Consider the following 22,500-nt stretch of genomic DNA (forward strand, 5'->3'; position numbering starts at 1 on the left):
CCTGTCTCTACGAAACTACAAAAAAATAATAATAATTAGCCAGGCATGGCTGTACACACCTGTAGTCCCAGCTGCTCAACAGGCTGAGGTAAGAGGACCACTTGAGCCTAGGAGGTGGAGGGTGCATTGAGCCGAGATTGCTCCACTGCACTCCAGCCTGGGTAAGGGAGTGAGACCCTGTCTCAAAAAACAAAACCAAACCAAATAAAAAAACAACGATAAATAAACTTAAGCACCTAGTTTAGAATTCTGTAAGAGAAATGCAAACCGAGTGATCACTGCTTCCTTGATTTGTCCACATTATCTAAAATTGCTGAGCAATTAATTGGATCAGCCACGTGATATTCAGAAGCTCCCTTTAGGTGACTATAGAATATACAGACTCCTGGGGAACTCTAGTTACCCTATTGAGCAGGTTGAGCAGACAGACTATTTTTGATACATTAGCAAGCCTATCTTTTTGAAAAGAAATTGTGTACTATATATGTTTTTCTGAGCAAAACTCTTCCCAATAGTCTCACAGGTAATAGTTTACAGATGTGCTGGGATGTTGAGCTCCTCATGAGGAACAAGGGGTGGCTAGAGTCCTTGGGTTAGTCACTTTCAGCTGCTGCAAGCTATCTTTTTTGTTTACATTGGTGTACCTTACACATAGTATCATTGTCTATGAGTGCTATGAATTTTTTCATGAAGCACAGTAGAAAAACTATAATTAAATATATGGTTAATAATGCTTCTGTTTAAAATTAATTACTTATCACAAGGGGAAAGGACTCAACACTTTTAGCTATCCCAGGATACATCAGTTAATAAGAATCACAGATGCCTTCGAAGTGGTCAAAGTGGTCATAAAAATCTAAGAACATAGCTAAAATTGATGCTCTCCACTCACTTTTCTGGGCCAAATACAGCAGTATTCATTTATAGTGTTAAAATTTGTCAAAAAGTCATAGTGAAGAATATTTGGTATGAAAACTAAAATGACAGATATTAAACAATTAGTAATTTAAACTCTCTCCCAATTTTTAAGGGAGCAATGATAGGTGATAAATGTAGAGCTGCTACTTGGTTATTAGAATTTTAATATTTTTGATGATATCATGTAATTCATTATTCTAACTAAAAAGTATTACACCGTCATATTGATGATGATTATCACTTGCTTTTCTCCTTCTTTGCTTTCAAAGTTTGTTGCAATACAAAGTTATTTGATTAGGTATATTTTTCTAGGCGCTTAACTCATTTTGACAATTTTTTCACAAGTTTGGAAATATTCAGAACTCTAAATTTATTTATTTCTGCATCCTAGAACTTTATTCTAAAAACAAACAAAGTCTTATATTGTTAGAATGTTGGAAATACACTGAGAATTTGCAGAGATGCTTATGAAACAACAGTACCTCATTTCCTGTCATAGACCTTCACAGTAATTACATCAGCCAAATAACCAAAAAAAAATTTTCTATTTGCATGCCATTTAAAGATTAGCAATGGACTGATTCTGAAGTAGTGATGTAATTGCCCAAAAGGAGTGAATCAATTTTGAAATTAATTACACTACACAAGTATCTAGATATTACACTCTTCAGCATTATATTTTAGTGACAGAGAGGTTAGGTGGGGAGAGATTTTGGTGGGTGTACTAGTTTCCCATGGCTGCTGTAACAAATTACCACAGATCATTACAAACTTAGTGGTTTAAAACTGCAGAAATTGGCCGGACGCAGTGGCTCACGGGCTGGGCGCGGTGGCTCATGCCTGTAATCCCAGCATTGTGGGAGGCCAAGGCGAGCGGATCACGACATCAAGAGATTGAGACCATACTGGCCAACATGATGAAACCCTGTCTGTACTAAAAATACAAAAAGTAGCCGGGCGTGGTGGCGCGCGCCTGTAGTCCCAGCTACTCACCCGGGAGGCTGAGGCAGGAGAATCGCTTGAACCCAGGAGGCAGAAGTTGCAGTGAGCCAAGATCGGACCACTGCACTCCAGCCTGGCAACAGAATGAGACTCCATCTCAAACAAACAAACAAACAACAACAACAAAAAGAACTGCAGAAATTTATTCTTCTGGAGTCCACAAGTTTGAAATCTGTAGCAATGAGCAGAAATCAGAGAGACTTCAGAGTCTCTGGGGGAAAATTCGATCCTTGCCTCTTTCAGGTTCTGTTAGCTGTGGGATTACCTGGTTTGTGGCCACATTAGTCCAGTCTTTAAGTCCACATCTTCGACGCCCTCTCTGCTCTATCCTCATCATCAATTTCTTTTTGTGTGTGAAATAGGCATCTACCTCCTTCTCATAAGGATACAGGTGGTTACATTGGACCTACCCAGATAATCCAAAATAATCTATCTCTTCATCTCAAAATCTTTAACTTAATCACATCTGCAAAGATTTTTTGGATATTCATTTATTTTTTGCTATAATAGTAACATTCACAGGTCCTAGGGATTAGCATGTGAATATTTTTGAGAGGGCCATTTCCCAGCCTACTATTTTGCTTGTGGAAGGTCGGGGGAGGCCAGGAAGAGGGCCTTAAAGCAATAGAATAAAGAGAGTATCAGATGTATTATATGAAAATCTTTAAATTTACATGACCCTAATTTTTTAAAAACTGTATTATAATACATCTTGACTATGTTCTTTCAATACCTAGGTAATCAGAACCAGAGACAATTTTATTTTATTTTATTTTATTTTAGTGTTATTGGGCTAATCCAAGAAACTTCAACATAGGGAAAGCCCCTTTTATTAGAATTCTAAAACTGAGACTTCCAAAACCAAATAGATCAATAAATATGACTCATATTATTTGCTGACTGGCCAAAATTAAGTTTATATTTTGATGCCACTTCGGAAAACAAGTAGTGATGAATATGTGACAATGAGACAGAAGTTGCTGTTTTCAACAGTTTGCTGGAGATTATTTTCTTATTATTCATCATTTTGAGATCTATGAATTACACATCTACATCTTAAAGCCTTGTTATAAGGACAAATATATGTGAACAAAAATCACTATATGATTATTTTTTTAAAAAACTCGTCCCTAGGCCTTTTCTTTTTTTAGCTTTCATTTTAGGTTCTTGGGTGCACGTAAAGGTTTCTTAATAGATAAACTTGTGTCATGGGGGTTTGTTGTACATATTATTTCATCTCCTAGGTATTAAGCCCAGTACCCAATAGTTATTTTTTCTGTTCCTCTCCCTCCTCCCACCCTCTCCCCCACCAAGTAGACCCCAGTGCCTGTTGTTTCCTTCTTTGTATTCATAAGTTTTCATCATTTAGCTCCCACTTATAGGTGAGAACATGCTGTATTTGATGTTCTGTTCCTGTGTTAGTTTGCTAAGGATAAGCATGCAAAAGTGTAGTTTGGTATTTTTCACTAGTTTTTATGTTTTGTTAACGTTCAAATTTCTAATTTATTTACATACATGCAGGGTAATGTTTCTATATAACTTAATTTATAATTGTAGGTGTTTAAAGACGCTTCAGTGGCATGCTCCCAGCCTTAGGACTATAGGAATGTAAATATCTTGGCATGAAATGTTTTGCACCAGTAAAGGCAAGCAATTAATCATATACAGGTGTTTTCATGCTGAATGAGTATTATTTTTTCAATCAAAGGGAATTATTTTTCACTTTTTACTTCAAGAAAATTGAATACCTTTGGGATACTGTTTTTATTTGGAGCTTCATAAAACTTAAAAGTCATGTTTATATGTTCATTAAAGTAATGCCTGTTGGATGTTCTAACATTGATAGTCTGTCTTAAGAATAGTGTTTAAGCAAAATATTTTCAGGCATGATTTCCAAAAGAGTTTATATGTCTTACTAAACTAAACCGTTTTTTGCAAAATGGAAATTTCTAGGAATTGATCGTAATATAAGCAAGAAAATTACAAAAAGCTAAGTAATATTGAAATAAATAATAATAGTTGAATAACTCACAATGCATGATTGAACTGACACATATGTTATAGAATACTTAGTGAGACTTTTTAATCAACTGAAAAAAATCAGGTAACAGAATATAGAGCAAGATTCCCATTTCATTTAAACACACATTAAACCATATATTCATAGGAAAAAGAATGGAAACCTGTACACTAAAATGATACAGATGATTACATTAAATATGGCATTTTCTCAATTTCCCTTTTTGATGCTCAAAATTTTAAATATTTTCTACAATAAGAAATTTCTATAAAGGGGGAAAACAAATCTTATTTTAAAATGAATTAAACTTAATCATTAAAACATGTATGCAAATATAAAATCACAAGAAAGCTTGATCATATGACAGCAGCACTGATAAAAAATGAGAAGGTAGAAATCTGACTTCCTTTATGATCTGCAGCATAATCTATGATTAGAATTGGATTTCTGTCACACTCTGGCTGATAACCTTATCAGAACTTTTATCCCTGACAAACTAGAAGTTATAATAATAGTGTGTTTTTATGTAGGTATTTTTCTTAAGGGACAGGTTTATATAGCTTGATTTAGATGTAACAGGATTTGTGAATTAGAACACAGGATTTACATCGTAACGTAGACTGCCATTGGTCCTAAAGGAAATAAGTTGCTTTATTTGGGCCACTTTTGCTCTTCATTTATCATAACAATAGGAAAAGAATAAGACCATGGTGAGAATGCCTAAACATTAAATGCTACTGCTATTGGAGATGAGAAAACTAAGCTGAAAATATAATTAACTTTGTACAAACGGTAAATATTGTCCTACTATTTTGACCAGGGATGTTTGTTTTATGAGTATACATTTATATCTATTAAAACACCTTGGCCACGCACGGTGGCTCACGCCTGTAATCCCAGCACTTTGGGAGGCCAAGGCAAGCGGATCACGAGGTCAGAAGATCGAGACCATCCTGGCTGACATGGTGAAACCCCGTGTCTACTAAAAAAAAAAAATACAAAAAAATTAGCGAGGCGTGGTGGTGGGCGCCTGTAGTCCCAGCTACTCAGGAGACTGAGGCGGGAGAATGGCGTGAACCTGGGAGGCGGAGCTTGCAGTGAGCCGAGATTGCCCCACTGCACTCCAGTCTGGGTGCAGAGTGAGACTCCATCTCAAAAAAAAAACCAAAACAAAACACCTTTATTATTAATATTAAAACACCTCGTTGTTAAAAATTCTAAACCTTTTTCTTGCTTAAACAAGTATTTTTTTGTTGTTTTTTCTTTTATTTTCGATACAGGGTCTTGCTCTGTCACCCAGGCTGAAGCACAGTGGCATGATCCTCGCTCACTGCAACCTCCAACTCCAGGGTTCAAGAGATCTTCCCACCTCAGCCTCCTGAGTAGCTGGGATTACAGGAACACGCCACCAAGCCCAGCACATTTTTTGTATTTTTTGTAGGGATGGGGTTTCATCCTATTCTAGGCTGGTCTTGAACTCCTGGGCTAAGGATTTGCCCATTTCAGCCTCCAAAAGTACTGGGATTACAAGAATGAGCCACCACGCCTGCCCAGAAGATGTTTTATTATTATTACTATTACTATACTTTAAGTTTTAGGGTACATGTGCACAATGTGCCAGTTAGTTACATATGTATACATGTGCCATGTTGGTGTGCTGCACCCATTAACTCATCATTTAGCATTAGCTATACCTCCTAATGCTATCCCTTCCCCCTCCCCCCACCCCACAACAGTCCCCAGAGTGTGATGTTCCCCTTCCTGTGTTCATGTGTTCTCATTGTTCAATTCCCATCTATGAGTGAGAACATGTGGTCTTTGGTTTTTTGTCCTTGTGATAGTTTACTGAGAATGATGGTTTCCAGCTTCATCCATGTCCCTACAAAGGACATGAACTCATCATTTTTTATGGCTGCATAGTATTCCATGTATATGTGTATATGTGCCACATTTTCTTAATCCAATCTATCATTCTTGGACATTTGGGTTGGTTTCAAGTCTTTGCTATTGTGAATAGTGCTGATATAAACATACATGTGCATGTGTCTTTATAGCAGCATGATTTATAGTCCTTTGGGTATATACCTAGTAATGGGATGGCTGGGTCAAATGGTATTTCTAGTTCTAGATCCCTGAGGAATCGCCACACTGGCTTCCACAATGGTTGAACTAGTTTACAGTCCCACCAACAGTGTAAAAGTGTTCCTATTTCTCCACATCCTCTCCAGCACCTGTTGTTTCCTGACTTTTTAATGATCACCATTCTAACTGGTGTGAGATGGTATCTCATTGTGGTTTTGATTTGCATTTCTCTGATGGTCAGTGATGACGAGCATGTTTTCATGTGTCTGTTGGCTGCATAAATGTCTTCTTTTGAGAAGTGTCTGTTCATATCCTTCACCCACTTTTTGATGGGGTTGTTTGTTTTTTTCTTGTAAATTTGTTTGAGTTCATTGTAGATTCTGGATGTTAGCCCTTTGTCAGATGAGTAGGTTGCAAAAATTTTCTCCCATTCTGTAGGTTGCCTGTTCACTCTGATGGTAGTTTGTTTTGCTGTGCAGAAGCTCTTTAGTTTAATTAGATCCCATTTGTCAATTTTGGCTTTTGTTGCCATTGCTTTTGGTGTTTTAGACATGAAGTCGTTGCCCATGCCTATGTCCTGAATGGTATTGCCTAGGTTTTCTTCTAGGGTTTTTATGGTTTTAGGTCTAAGGTTTAAGTCTTTAATGCATCTTGAATTAATTTTTGTATAAGGTATAAGGAAGGGATCCAGTTTCAGCTTTCTCCATATGGCTAGCCAGTTTTCCCAGCAGCATTTATTAAATAGGGAATCCTTTCCCCATTGCTTATTTTTCTCAGGTTTGTCAAAGATCAGATAGTTGTAGATATGCAGCGTTATTTCTGAGGGTTCTGTTCTGTTCCATTGATCTATATCTCTGTTTTGGTACCAGTATCATGCTGTTTTGGTTACTGTAGCCTTGTAGTATAGTTTGAAGTCAGGTAGCGTGATGCCTCCAGCTTTGTTCTTTTGGCTTAGGATTGACTTGGCAATGCGGGCTCTTTTTTGGTTCCATATGAATTTTAAAGTAGTTTTTTCCAATTCTGTGAAGAAAGTCATTGGTAGCTTGATGGGGATGGCATTGAATCTATAAATTACCTTGGGCAGTATGGCCATTTTCACAATATTGATTCTTCCTACCCATGAGCATGGAATGTTCTTCCATTTCTTTGTATCCTCTTTTATTTCATTGAGCAGTGGTTTGTAGTTCTCCTTGAAGAGGTCCTTCACGTCCCTTGTAGGTTGGATTCCTAAGTATTTTATTCTCTTTGAAGCAATTGTGAATGGGAGTTCACTCATGATTTGGCTCTCTGTTTGTCTGTTATTGGTGTATAAGAATGCTTGTGATTTTTACACATTTATTTTGTATCCTGAGACTTTGCTGAAGTTGCTTATCAGCTTAAGGAGATTTTGGGCTGAGACAATGGGGTTTTCTAGATATACAATGATGTCATCTGCAAACAGGGACAATTTGACTTCCTCTTTTCCTAACTGAATACCCTTTATTTCCTTCTCCTGCCTGATTGCCCTGGCCAGAACTTCCAACACTATGTTGAATAGGAGTGGTGAGAGAGGGCATCCCTGTCTTGTGCCAGTTTTCAAAGGGAATGCTTCCAGTTTTTGCCCATTCAGTATGATATTGGCTGTGGTTTTGTCATAGATAGCTCTTATTATTTTGAGATACCTCCCATCAATACCTAATTTATTGAGCGTTTTTAGCATGAAGGGTTGTTGAATTTTGTCAAAGGCCTTTTCTGCATCTATTGAGATAATCATGTGGGTTTTGTGTTTTGTTCTGTTTATATGCTAGATTACATTTATTGATTTGCGTGTATTGAACCAGCCTTGCATCCCAGAGATGAAGTCCACTTGATCTTGGTGGATAAGCTTTTTGATGTGCTACTGGATTCGGTTTGCCAGTATTTTATTGATGATTTTTGCATCAATGTTCATCAAGGATATTGGTCTAAAATTCTCTTTTTTGGTTGTGTCTCTGCCAGGCTTTGGTATCAGGATGATGCTGGCCTCATAAAATGAGTTAGGGAGGATTCCCTCTTTTTCTGTTGTTTGGAATTGTCTCAGAAGGAATGGTACCAGTTCCTCCTTGTACCTCTGGTAGAATTTGGCTGTGAATCCATCTGGTCCTGGACTCTTTTTGGTTGGTAAGCTATTGATTATTGCCACAATTTCAGATCCTGTTATTGGTCTATTCAGAGATTCAACTTCTTCCTGGTTTAGTCTTGGGAGAGTGTATGTGTCGAGGAATTTATCCATTTCTTCTAGATTTTCTAGTTTATTTGCGTAGAGATGTTTGTAGTATTCTCTGATGGTAGTTTGTATTTCTGTGGGATCAGTGGTGATATCCCCTTTATCATTTTTTATTGCGTCTATTTGATTCTTCTCTCTTTTCTACTTTATTAGTCTTGCTAGTGGTCTATCAATTTTGTTGATCCTTTCAAAAAACCAGCTCCTGGATTCATTAATTTTTTGAAGGGTTTTTTATGTCTCTATTTCCTTCAGTTCTGTTCCGATTTTAGTTATTTCTGCCTTCTGCTAGCTTTTGAATGTGTTTGCTCTTGCTTTTCTAGTTCTTTTAATTGTGATGTTAGGGTGTCAATTTTGGATCTTTCCTGCTTTCTCTTGTGGGCATTTAGGGCTATAAATTTCCCTCTACACACTGCTTTGAATGTGTCCTAGAGATTCTGGTATGTTGTGTCTTTGTTCTCGTTGGTTTCAAAGAACATCTTTATTTCTGCCTTCATTTCGTTATGTACCCAGTAGTCATTCAGGAGCAGGTTGTTCAGTTTCCATGTAGTTGAGCAGTTTTGATTGAGTTTCTTAATCCTGAGTTCTAGTTTGATTGCACTGTGGTTTGAGAGACAGTTTTTTGTAATTTCTGTTCTTTTACATTTGCTGAGGAGAGCTTTACTTGCAAATATGTGGTCAATTTTGGAATAGGTGTGGTGTGGTGCTGAAAAAAATGTATATTCTGTTGATTTAGGGTGGAGAGTTCTGTAGATGTCTATTAGGTCTGCTTGGTGCAGAGCTGAGTTCAATTCCTGGGTATCCCTGTCAACTTTCCATCTCATTGATCTGTCTAATGTTGACAGTGGGGTGTTAAAGTCTCCCATTGTTATTGTGTGGGAATCTAAGTCTCTTTGTAGGTCACTCAGGACTTGCTTTATGAATCTGGGTGCTCCTGTATTGGGTGCATATATATTTAGGACAGTTAGCTCTTCTTGTTGAATTGATCCCTTTACCATTATGTAATGGCCTTCTTTGTCTCTTTTGATCTTTGTTGGTTTAAAGTCTGTTTTATCAGAGACTAGGATTGCAACCCTTGCCTTTTTTTGTTTTCCATTTGCTTGGTAGATCTTCCTCCATCCTTTTATTTTGAGCCTATGTGTGTCTCTGCATATGAGATGGGTTTCCTGAATACAGCACAATGATGGGTCTTGACTCTTTATCCAATTTGCCAGTCTGTGCCTTTTAATTGGAGCATTTAGTGCATTTACATTTAAAGTTAATATTGTTATGTGTGAATTTGATCCTGTCATTATGATGTTAGCTGGTGATTTTGCCCGTTAGTTGATGCAGTTTCTTCCTAGTCTCAATGGTCTTTACATTTTGGCATGATTTTGCAGCAGCTGGTACCGGTTGTGCCTTTCCATGTTTAGTGCTTCCTTCAGGAGCTCTTTTAGGGCAGGCCTGGTGGTGACAAAATCTCTCAGCATTTGCTTGTCTGTAAAGTATTTTATTTCTCCTTCACTTATGAAGCTTAGTTTGGCTGGATATGAAATTCTGGGTTGAAAATTCTTTTCTTTAAGAATGTTGAATATTGGCCCCCACTCTCTTCTGGCTTGTAGAGTTTCTGCTGAGAGATCCGCTGTTAGTCTGATGGGCTTCCCTTTGTGGGTAACCTGACCTTTCTCTCTGGCTGCCTTTAACATTTTTTCCTTCATTTCAACTTTGGTGAATCTGACAATTATGTGTCTTGGAGTTGCTCTTCTCGAGGAGTGGTATCTTTGTGGCATTCTCTGTATTTCCTGAATCTGAATGTTGGCCTGCTTTGCTAGATTGGGGAAGTTCTCCTGGATAATATCCTGCAGAGTGTTTTCCAACTTGGTTCCATTCTCCCCATCAGTTTCAGGTACACCAATCAGACACAGATTTGGTCTTTTCACATAGTCCCATATTTCTTGGAGGCTTTGTTCGTTTCTTTTTATTCTTTTTTCTCTAAACTTCCCTTCTCACTTCATTTCATTCATTTCATCTTCCATCACTGATACCCTTTCTTCCAGTTGATCGCATCAGCTCCTGAAGCTTCTGCATTCTTCACGTAGTTCTCGAGCCTTGGCTTTCAGCTCCATCAGCTCCTTTAAGCACTTCTCTGTATTGGTTATTCTAGTTATACATTCATCTAAATTTTTTTCCAAGTTTTCAGCTTCTTTGCCTTTGGTTTGAATTTCCTCCTGTAGCTCGGAGCAGTTTGATCGTCTGAAGCCTTCTTCTCTGCAGTCGTCAAAGTCATTCTCCGTCCAGCTTTGTTACATTGCTGGTGAGGAACTGCGTTCCTTTGGAGGAGGAGACGCGCTCTGCCTTTTAGAGTTTCCAGTTTTTCTGCTCTGTTTTTTCCCCATCTTTGTGGTTTTATCTACTTTTGGTCCTTGATGATGGTGATGTACAGATGGGTTTTTGGTGTGGATGTCCTTTCTGTTTGTTAGTTTTCCTTCTAACAGACAGGACCCTCAGCTGCAGGTCTGTTGGAGTTTGCTAGAGGTCCACTCCAGACCCTGTTTGCATGGTTAGCAGCAGCAGTGTCTGCAGAACCGTGGATTTTCGTGATCTGCGAATGCTGCTGTCTGATCATTCCTCTGGAAGTTTTGTCTCAGAGTTGTACCCGGCCGTGTGAGGTGTCATGTCAGTTTGCCCCCACTGGGGGGTGCCTCTCAGGCTGCTTGGGGGTCAGGGGTCAGGGGCCCACTTGAGGAGGCAGTCTGCCCGTTCTCAGATCTCCAGCTGCGTGCTGGGAGAACCACTGCTCTCCTCAAAGCTGTCAGACAGGGACATTTAAGTCTGCAGAGGTTACTACTGTCTTTTTGTTTGTCTGTGTCCTGCCCCCAGAGGTGGAGCCTACAGAGGCAGGCAGGCCTCCTTGAGCTGTGGTGGGCTGCACCCAGTTCGAGCTTCCTGGCTGCTTTGTTTACCTAATCAAGCCTGGGCAATGGCGGGTGCCCCTCCCCCAGCCTCGCTGCTGCCTTGCAGTTTGATCTCAGACTGCTGTGCTAGCAATCAGCCAGACTGAGCCAAGATGTCCGAATAGGAACAGCTCCAGTCTACAGCTCCCAGCGTGAGCGACGCAGAAGACGGGTGATTTCTGCATTTCCATCTGAGGTACTGGGTTCATCTCACTAGGGAGTGCCAGACAGTGGGCACAGGTCAGTGGGTGCAGCGCACCGTGCGTGAGCCGAAGCAGGGCAAGGCATTGCCTCACTGGGGAAGCACAAGGGGTCAGGGAGTTCCCTTTCCTAGTCAAAGAAAGGGGTGACAGACGACACCTGGAAAATCGGGTCACTCTCACCCCAATACTGTGCTTTTCCGACGGGCTTAAAAACCGGCGCACCACGAGATTATATCCCACACCTGGCTCGGAGGGTCCTACGCCCAGGGAGTCTCGCTGATTGCTAGCAGTTGTTTTTAAGACAAGATTTGTTAGTACAATGTTCCTTAGGAGTGCTTCTAACGTCGTTTACGAGAACTGATTATATTATTGTTGTAGGAAAAAACCGGGTTCTTATCAGAGGACCAGGATAATTTAGACACGTGGACATATTGTAGGGTGAGTAGGGCAGGGTTTATTGGGTGCAAAGGAAAAAAAGGGAAACAGGAACCCTCAGCAAAGCAAGAGAGTCCTGTTAGCTGGTTTACCCCCTCACAGATTGAATCCCAGGTTACCACACAGGAAGAGGAGAGCCAGCCTGCTCCCCCCTACAAAGGCGGGAACTTCCCGAGGCTCCACCCCATTCTCCCAGTGCACAGGCCGGTTGGGTATTCTCCAGGGACCCCTTTTTACTTGGCTGCCTCATTATTACATTAAAATTAGCAGCATGATATCTGTGATATTGGTGAGCTGGTACTAGTTTTGCATCCTAGTAGAAACAATCACACCTAAAAACATTTCTGTAGATTGCATTAATTGCCAATCATTAATACATATAAATAATATTAGGAGAGTTACTCAGTTATATTCTGTAATATTTCCCTGTAGCTTCTGTTGCAGTCACTTGCATCCAGCTGGTATTTAATAAAAGTGAACTCATTCATGACTCACCCCCTTTTCTAATTAAGTTCTTAGTCTTATACTACCTTGGTCTACCTTTCTAATTATTGTATAACCCATGACATATAATAGGGCCATGTCTCTGAGCCTGTCCAATATTTTGGCCTTTCGTGATTAACAGCCTTAACTAATTTTTATCTTATATAGCTAATTTGATTTCATCATTGGAGCCACAAATACCACAGGGAAGCCATGATGATTCAATTACTTTTTTCAGCTGATAGTTTTAACCGTTTCCTTGGATTCTCAAGTTCAGTTAATCTCTCAGATGGTTCACCTGTTGCTTCAGAAATCAATTCTTAAAAGTGAATTTTATCATACAATAGAATTTTTCTCTCATCACAGACAATATCTCAAAGTTTCTGTCTGAAACATAAAATATAAGATTTTCTTCACAAGAAAAAATGAGGCTAAAACAAAATTAGTTTTATAGCAGAAAACTACAAGTTAGGTGGTATCTAGCAATTGTGATACTTTATTATATTAGGTCATCTCTCCAGGGCAGAACATCTTTTCCAATTATACTCAAACTGCACGATTGTCAATTATATCACATCAACTAGCTGTAGCAACAGGGAAGAAGTTTGTACTGATCTTTATACTCTTAAATAACTATGCTGAGTAATTTTAAGAGCAGGGTTTATTGACAAAAATCATAGGCCGAATTACAAGGCAGTACAAAATGTTCATCAATGTTTAGGCAACTAGGCAAAATCCAATTACAGGATATTTGATATAGTTAAGTGCCAGCTACTAAAATGAGAAAAAAAATGTAGAAAAGAATAAGAAAAGAAAATAGGATTAAGATAGGAGGTATAAGAAAGATAAATGAGAGAAAATTAATGAGGAAAGTTAAATGAGATAAATTAATAAAGTCCTGCCTTTGGATAGTGATGCACAAGTAGCAATTACCCTCTGTAGCACTAGTGTGGATTTCTACGTTCATTAAAGGAGTTACACCAGTGACAGTGATCATTGTTTTTGGCAAATCTATAATGAAGGATAGTGCATTGTGAGACTAACTGGATTGTAATGAAATATACAATTAAGTGAAAATAGTGAAAGTAAATGCAAGGATATGAAAGGAACATTTGCTATATTCTTTATGTACATATCCTTCTGAATTACTCTGGAAAAAAGAGGATAAAAAATTATATTCTACTCCAAAGTAATTGCCAATAAATACTGTCAAGAGGCAACTCATAGCTGGGCATGGTGGCACATGCCTGTAGTCCTAGCTATTCAAGAGACTGAGGCAGGAGGATCACTGGAGTCCAGGAATTCAAGGCTGCAGTGAGCTATGATAGCACCACTGCACTCCAGCCTCGGCAACAGAGTGAGACGCCTTCTCTAAAAAGTAAATAAATAAATAAAAATATTTTTAAAAAAGCAACTCATAAAACAAGACATAGAAAATGCTTTATAATTATGTGTTGCACTAAGTTAGAAATAATAAATTGTATTTTAGACCAAATGAAGGTTGGTTTCATAAAATAGCATTCGTCTATACATAATGGCGTTAATATATCAAAAACCCTTAATCTAGTGAATAATATGTTGCATTAAGTAAACAAGTCTAGTTTGCAAGTTCAATATGATGGAACAATGTTTTATATCAGTTAATATGAGAAGTTTGAGAGGCTGAGGCAGGCAGATAGCTTGAGCCCAGGAGTTTGAGACCAACATGGTGAAACTCTCTACAAAAAATACAACAAATTAGCCAGGCGTGGTGATGCATGCCTGTAGTTCCAGCTACCCAAGAGGCTGAAGTGGAAGGATTATCTGAACCAGTGCAGTTGAGGCTGCAGTGATCCAAGGCCACTGCCTTCCAGCCGGGGTGGCAGAGTGAGATTCCGTCTCAAAAAAACCAAAAAAAAAAAAAAAAAAAAGAAGAAGAAATCATGTGGGAAGTATATTTTGTAATATCCTAATAAGTAAATCTTTGAGGATTACTGCTATTTTATTTATTTATTTATTCATTCATTCATTTATTTTGAGATGAAGTCTTGCGCTGTCACCCAAGCTGGAGTGAAGTGGCGCCATCTTGGCTCACTGCATCCTCTGCCTCCTGGGTTCAAGTGATTCTCTTGCCTCAGCCTCCCTAGTAAATGGGATTACAGGCGTCTGCCACCATGCCTGGCTAATTTTGTATTTTTAGTAGAGATGGGGTTTTGCCACGTTGGCCCACTGGTCTCAAACTGCTGACCTCAGGTGATCCACCCACCTCGGCCTCCCAAAGTGTTGATATTACAGGCCTGAGCCACCGCGCCCGACCCTACTGCTTATTATTTTAACAAGAAGAGATGATGATGTAACATAATCATCATAATAAAATGACAACATATAGTGAAAATTCAAGTATTGTGTACTTTCAAACAGTTGATCATTCCATTCCCATACAAGCCATGGAGTTTGCTACTACTAAGAAGCCTATTTTATATTTAAGTAAACTTAATTGTAATGGGTCATATCACTTGAAGATAGTCAAAGAGCATCTAAGTGACAGAGCCAGATGTTAGGTTCTGTGTTCTCATTCTCTATATGCTATTTATTTGCATGTAATCCATTACCTTTCATATGCTTTCATAATATTATTAATTTTGGTGGCTAAAACATAAATGTTTCTACTTGATTTTTAGCCAAACTAGGTATAATTTACATTTATACATACACATAAATGTAAGTAACTAAGTATAAATGAAGATTCCAAATTTTTATTATATTTTCAACATATAATACTGAAGTAGTGACTATTCCATATATACCATGTGAATACAGATAAACATGGTTAGCATTTAATAAGCATAAAATATAATTTTAGTTATGAAATTAAAAAGCTTCGGCATTGACATTTTTAAATACTATATTGGAAAGAATGCTTGCCGACGACAAATTTTCAGGAGAATTTGATATGTGTAATACAGTGTCTTTCATTAGCTCATCAGCCATTGCTGAAGTCCTAGTATCCTGCTACTTTGACTTTTAGTAAATAGTGTTTATTTAGCTCTCCATTATAAATAATATGGGGAAAATATGTCATTGTGCACAAAGGACGTGATAAAACATTATAATCAGTCATGCGTTCTCTATCTCTTGTAATCAGTTAAGTCATTGAAACAAACTTAAATGTCTCCTTAGATGTCTGTTCTATAACTGAAGTTCCTGTCTTGCTACAGCCTGCTTAGCCCCCTAATTCTGTCTCTAGACCCAGCCCTCAACTCATAGAGCTTCTCAAATTCCATATTTTGTCTTGGATCATTTAGTTTGCCCTAACATTATACTCTATTGAGCAACGCACACATTAAGCAGTTAGATGAAACCAACTCCTTTAGAAAACAGTTGAGTTATCATTTATTGTTACATAAACTCTTCACGTAGAGCTCTCACTCCTCATACTGCATGAATGATCATAGTAAATCTGATAAAAGCCGGGTCTGAGAGGGAAGAATGGGTTTTGAATCTGAAAATAATGATTTTCTCCATATTGCTACTTATTCATTGACTTACAAAACATTGTCTTAATAACTATTTTGTGCAAAGTACTAAGTTAGGAACCTAGGAATATAAACAAAAATTAAGAAGTAGTATTTTCAAGGAGATTACCACTGTGCATTGGAGAAAATATGCAAATAATCAGATATAAGACATTTCATATGAAATTAGGAGAAACAAAGTTTGTTGCAGCACTAAGCAGGGCTCAGCCAATTCTGGTTCGGAATCATGAGGGAGGTGATATTTGAATTAACCTTTTAAAAAAAATGATAGGTGGTAAGAAGAGAAAATAAAAGTATTCAAGAATACAGGGATAATATACAAAGAGGCACAGGCCGGGCGCGGTGGCTCAATCCTGTAATCCCAGCACTTTGGGAGGCCGAGACGGGCAGATCACAAGGTCAGGAGATCGAGACCATCCTGGCTAACACGGTGAAACCCCGTCTCTACTAAAAATACAAAAAAAAGAGCCGGGCATAGTGGCAGGCGCCTGTAGTCCCAGCTACTGGGGAGGCTGAGGCAGGAGAATGGCTTGAACCTGGGAGGAGGAGCTCTCAGTGAGCCGAGATCACGCCACTGCACTCCAGCCTGGGTGACAGAGCGAGACTCCATCTCAAAAAAAAAAAAAAAAAAAAAAAGGCACAGAGGTGGGAAATAACTTTCCATCTACATGGAACAGCAAATAATATATGTGTCTGGAATCAAGGATGACTCCAGAGATCAACTGAAACACATAGCTCAAAAGGTAACAAGGTGCAAGATCATGATCATGATCGTGGAGGTTCTTGAAGCATAAATTAAAGATGTTGGAACTCACCTAGAAAGGATGGGAGCCATTGGCATTTGTTTAGAAGGGAAGTGACATGATATCCTCTTGTTTCACTTTTTCAAAATTCACACCTGCTCTTTCCTTTGTTTACAGGATCCTCCCATGAAAGCCCTTCCAACCTCGCATGCTTTTAAGTCCATTCATTTTAAGCTTGATTCATCTCTTCTGGAAGGTGTTTCTTAACCTCTTTTGTTAAGCTTTGCAGACTCTTTTTCCCAGGACAGGTTATGTACTCCTCTCATTTTCCTGTCTTGTGCTCAGACTTTATATATTTTTATGATTCTTGTATAATAATGATCTATTTTTAAAAAGTCACTCTCATTTGATTTGAGTTCAGGGGGAATTCATCATTGGTCTTTGCATTCTCAGTGTCTTGCTAGCATGTTGCCTTCTGGATGCTTCATACATTTTAACTGACTGAATGATCAGAACTATATCTTAGTAAGAAAATCTATCATCATTATAGAAGGTACACTAGAGAGAAAATAGAATAAATTTAGGGACACTAGTTAGATGGTCACTGTAATGGGAGATAGTGAAATGATAAAATAAGAAGGTGAATGGAGAAATGAAAAGGAGACACCAAAGAGAGAAAGCTGATTAGAATGGGACAGAGGCAGAAAGACTGATTTGATTATCCTTGACAACTTGGGGAAAGGTTGATCATTGTCCTACACGGAGTTGGTTTTGCTAAGGAAACTGTGAGTCTTCTTTTGGTAGGTTGTATCAGACATATATGTTAGAGCACTGAATTTTTTAGATGTCTAGAAACTATAATTATTCACTTTTAAAACAATAATGTGGATTACTATTTTTTTGTCTTAAAACCTAAAAATTTATCCTTAAGCAGGTTTGAACTGTAATCCTATGAGTCCATAACAGTAAGAAAAAAAAAAACAAAAACTCAACAGTCCAGCCTGGCCAACATGACAAAACCCCATCCCTACTAAAAATACAAAAACTAGCTGGGTGTGGTGGTGCGCACCTGTAGTCCCAGCTGTTCGGGAGGCTGAGGGAGGAGAATCACTTCAACCTGAAAGAAAGAGGTTACAGTGAGCTGAGATCATGCCACTGCACTCCAGCCTGGGCAACAGAGTGAGACTTTGTCATTAAAAAAAAAAAAAAAGGAAAGAAGGAAAAAAAAAACTCAACAGAGATAAACGTACATCTAATCCTGTTCCTTAGAGAGAAGCAATATTTAACCTTTCCCACTAATCTTATATTAGGGTGTGCGAAAGTTCAAGTTTTATTTGAATCATACTCAACTGATTCCAAATTAATTATATGTTATTTCTCTCTTGCTTCTCTACAGTATGCTGTCTGGCTAGTCCTCTGGGTTACGTGGAATGTGTTTGTTATCTGCTTCTATTTGGAGGCTGGGGACCTCTCAAAGGTAATTTACATCTAATTTGCCTGAGTCATCAGTAGGGTGTTAACAAGTCTCTCCCTAAGTAAGTCAGAGTCTCATCCTGTTCTGCTTGCTTAGCTGCACCTCAGTGAAAGTAAATTGAAAGGTGTCTTGATTTATATTTCTGCGTTTTATCATTAAAAATATGTCTGGTGATTCACAAAAATGTGATTTTTCTTAAGCAAAACTAAATGAACTGTTGATTATTATAGTGACCAGGCAGTGCACTTTAAAACATTAACCACTGAGAGATTTCTGAAGCAAAATGTGAATTTTTTTCAGAGAAAAAAATCTTGAAGATTTCTGAAATCACTTAGTTTGCTTATAACTCTGCTAAACATTGTCCTTATTGATTTTAAATAACAGTGCAATAATTGAAACAGTTAATGGGCTTTGGTTGAATGAAATTGTTACTAGAGGGATATAATATGTTATAGAAATGAATACAATCAACCGTTTATTCTAAATAGGCTAGGAAAACTAAATACTTGCTTTTTTCATTTAGTTTTTTTGTGATCTGTATGTGTGCATCTTGCTACTATATTTTTCACATGGATGCCCTTACTACACAAATAGTGTAGGCTTCAGATCTTGAACACCATCATCCTTCTGTTAGAATGCAGTTAACAGCAAAGAAGTCAAATGAGGTAATCCATTCCAGGTAGTAGCAAATTCTGACTCTTGAGAGAGTTTCAAACTTGTATGTACTTCCTCGTATTTAAAACTTTAAAACATAAAAATTGTAAAATGTTCTTTTAGTTACCCTGTATTAGAGCAGAAGGCCCCTGCAAACATGTTGATATTTGTAAAACCCAGAGATACTCACGTGCTTTAAAAGACCAAGAGAGCTAAAAAAAAATTTTTTTTAAAGAAAATTCCTCAGGAACTACCTTTGCCTTGTCAAGCTATATATTTTGGAAGGAGAGAGAAGAGAATGGTAATACACATTTATGATCTTACATGCAGGAGTTTCACAAAGCACTCATCATGTGATGTTTGTTTATTAGTTAACTGTGATATGTGGCTTTATATCAACGAAAAATCATCTTGATTTGTTTTTATTCAATGACAAAAGATGAAGGATCAAATAGGAGGATGACATCATGATATGAGAGAGAACCAAAGCTTATTGGATATGTAATTTTATGATCAGAATGTGGACAAGTCCTCACCGTGGCTGGCAAAATCTCCCTAGAGGATGCCATTTGTGTGTTTTTTGCAGGGCATCGTTCCCCACACTCTGGTTAGCAGGCAGCCTTTTCAGGAAGGTGCCGTGACCAATGAAAATAAATTGTTCAGTGGCTCTAGGAGGGACCCACACCGGATTGCTGCTTAAAACTCACATTCGCCTCAGTGTAAGAAAAGCAGACACGCTTTTCCAAGGATTTGAATTCCTTGCCCAATTTATACATCTCTGCTACTCTATAATCCACTTTCTTCAAAGGAATTCCATAGTCGAATGACTTTTAATGATATTTTCAATTTTAAATAATCACCTTAAAAATTGTAAGGCAGGTGTTCAGACATATGGCCTGAGTAAAATGATCCAGCAGATCAGATAATTTGTTTAATATTAAGAAAAGAGAGAAAGAGATTTGAGCAAAGTTGGCTGCACAAAAGTTCTGTAATTGTGCTCACTGCTCCACATGATGACTGCAGGCACAGAATAAAGCTGGTGATTTCATGACCTCGGACACAGGCATTGAAACCACAGCAAGGGCACTAAGAATTCTTCCAATGTACATGGGCAGATAATGACTATCCCTTGGCAATGAAACAGTTAATAATATTTTATTTTCTTCTCATCCTATAAACCAAGGCTGGGCTCTGCAGAGCACATGAAAATTTAATAATTTCCTTTTTAACAAATAACCTAAAAAAAAACCATAAAGGGCAAAGTTATATAGTTATCTGTACTGGGTTTTTCCTCTCTTTCGTGTTCAAAGCATTTGAAAAAAGGTGTATTTATACCATTTAATTCTTTAGTCGTTGCAACTGCCTCACATTCTTTAAGTAACACAGTGCCAGAAGGAAGCAATGGTAATTGGTAATGGAAAAATGTACAGGAAGATAGAAACTCAAAAATGGTACATATGAAACCTCTGATAATACTAAAAGAATGTAAACCATTGTTTTTCTCAATCCATCAGAAAAAAAAAGCAATTTGAATGTGTCTACCCTATGAATGGATCAGTTAGTTTGAGGCTGAGGGAGAAATTTGTGAAAAAGAATCAGGGTTGACATTCTGTGGGCTTTATATATGTGAAAGAAATGTATTTATTTCCATGAAATCTTTTGTAAATAAGTGATGGCTTCATAATGGATATTGGTAAGAGGTAATAAAACGTGGTAAAACATTAAGGTAAATTTTTGTTACCTGATTAGAGTTTAGAACTTTTCTTTTTTTTTTTTTTAATTATACTTTAAGTTGTAGGGTACATGTGCACAACGTGCAGGTTTGTTACATATGTATACATGTGCCATGTTGGTGTGATGCACCCATTAACTCGTCATTTAACGTTACGTATATCTCCTAATGCTATCCCTCCCCCAACCCGCACGCCACAACAGGCCCCTGTGTGTGATGTTCCCCTTCCTGTGTTCATGTGTTCTCATTGTTCAATTCCCATCTATGAGTGAGAACATGTGGTGTTTGGTTTTTTGTCCTTGCAATAGTTTGCTCAGAATGATGGTTTCCAGCTTCATCTATATCCCTACAAAGGACATGAACTCATCATTTTTTATGGCTGCATAGTATTCCATGATGTATATGTGCCACATTTTCTTAATCCAGTCTATCATTGTTGGACATTTGGGTTGGTTCCAAGTCTTTGCTATTGTGAATAGTGCCGCAATAAACATACGTGTGCATGTGTCTTTATACCAGCATGTTTTATAGTCCTTTGGGTATATACCCAGTAATAGAATGGCTGGGTCAAATGATATTTCTAGTTCTAGATCCCTGAGGAATTGCCACACTGACTTCCACAATGGTTGAACTAGTTTACAGTCCCACCAACAGTGTAAAAGTGTTCCTATTTCTCCACATCCTCTCCAGCACCTGTTGTTTCCTGACTTTTTAATGATCACCATTCTAACTGGTGTGAGATGGTATCTCATTGTGGTTTTGATTTGCATTTCTCTGATGGTCAGTGATGATGAGCATTTTTTCATGTGTCTTTTGGCTGCATAAATGTCTTCTTTTGAGAAGTGTCTGTTCATATCCTTCACCCACTTTTTGATGGGGTTGTTTTTTTCTTGTAAATTTTTTTGAGTTCATTGTAGATTCTGGATATTGGCCCTTTGTCAGATGAGTAGATTGCAAAAATTTTCTCCCATTCTGTAGGTTGCCTGTTCACTCTGATGGTAGTTTGTTTTGCTGTGCAGAAGCTCTTTAGTTTAATTAGATCCCATTTGTCAATTTTGGCTTTTGTTGCCATTGCTTTTGGTGTTTTAGACATGAAGTCCTTGCCCATGCCTATGTCCTGAATGGTATTGCCTAGGTGTTCTTCTAGGGTTTTTATGGTTTTAGGTCTAACATTTAAGTCTTTAATCCATCTTGAATTAATTTTTGTATAAGGTGTAAGGAAGGGATCCAGTTTCAGCTTTCTCCATATGGCTAGCCAGTTTTCCCAGCACCATTTATTAAATAGGGAATCCTTTCCCCATTTCTTGTTTTTCTCAGGTTTGTCAAAGATCAGATAGTTGTAGATATGCGGCGTTATTTCTGAGGGCTCTGTTCTGTCCCATTGGTCTGTATCTCTGTTTTGGTACCAGTATCATGCTGTTTTGGTTACTGTAGCCTTGTAGTATAGTTTGAAGTCAGGTAGCGTGATGCCTCCAGCTTTGTTCTTTTGGCTTAGGATTGACTTGGGGATGTGGGCTCTTTTTTGTTCCAGATGAACTTTAAAGTAGCTTTTTCCAATTCTGTGAAGAAAGTCATTGGTAGCTTGATGGGGATGGCATTGAATCTATAAATTACCTTGGGCAGTATGGCCATTTTCACGATATTGATTCTTCTTACGCATGAGCGTGGAATGTTCTTCCATTTGTTTATATCCTCTTTTATTTCATTGAGCAGTGGTTTGTAGTTCTGTTTGAAGAGGTCCTTCACATCCCTTGTAAGTAGGAATCCTAGGTATTTTATTCTCTTTGAAGCAATTGTGAATGGGAGTTCACTCATGATTTGGCTTTCTGTTTGTCTGTTATTGGTATATAAGAATGCTTGTGATTTTTGCACATTCATTTTGTATCCTGAGAGTTTGCTGAAGTTGCTTATCAGCTTAAGGAGATTTTGGGCTGAGACAGTGGGGTTTTCTAGATATACAATGATGTCATCTGCGAACAGGGACAATTTGACTTCCTCTTTTCCTAATTGAATACCCTTCATTTGCTTCTCCTGCCTGATTGCTCTGGCCAGAACTTCCAACAC

General features: G+C 38.1%; 1 protein-coding gene across 6 annotated transcripts in view; it reads left to right on the forward strand.

Annotated features, from left to right (window-relative positions):
• NKAIN2 (sodium/potassium transporting ATPase interacting 2) overlaps positions 1-22,500 on the forward strand; it is a 1,022,574-nt gene that overhangs the window by 533,394 nt on the left and 466,680 nt on the right. For all 6 annotated transcript variants that reach the window (XR_008548836.2, XR_008548837.1, XR_008548835.1 and 3 more), the window contains one exon: positions 17,973-18,053. Coding sequence is in view for 2 of the 6 variants with exons in the window: in XM_063813414.1 (XP_063669484.1) it covers positions 17,973-18,053 (81 nt within the window). In the remaining 4 variants the exon portion in view is untranslated. The remainder of the gene's footprint in view (positions 1-17,972; positions 18,054-22,500) is intronic.

This window comes from Pan troglodytes, chromosome 5 (genome assembly GCF_028858775.2).
Source record: "Pan troglodytes isolate AG18354 chromosome 5, NHGRI_mPanTro3-v2.0_pri, whole genome shotgun sequence".
In the NCBI taxonomy this organism is placed as follows: Eukaryota; Metazoa; Chordata; class Mammalia; order Primates; family Hominidae; genus Pan; species Pan troglodytes.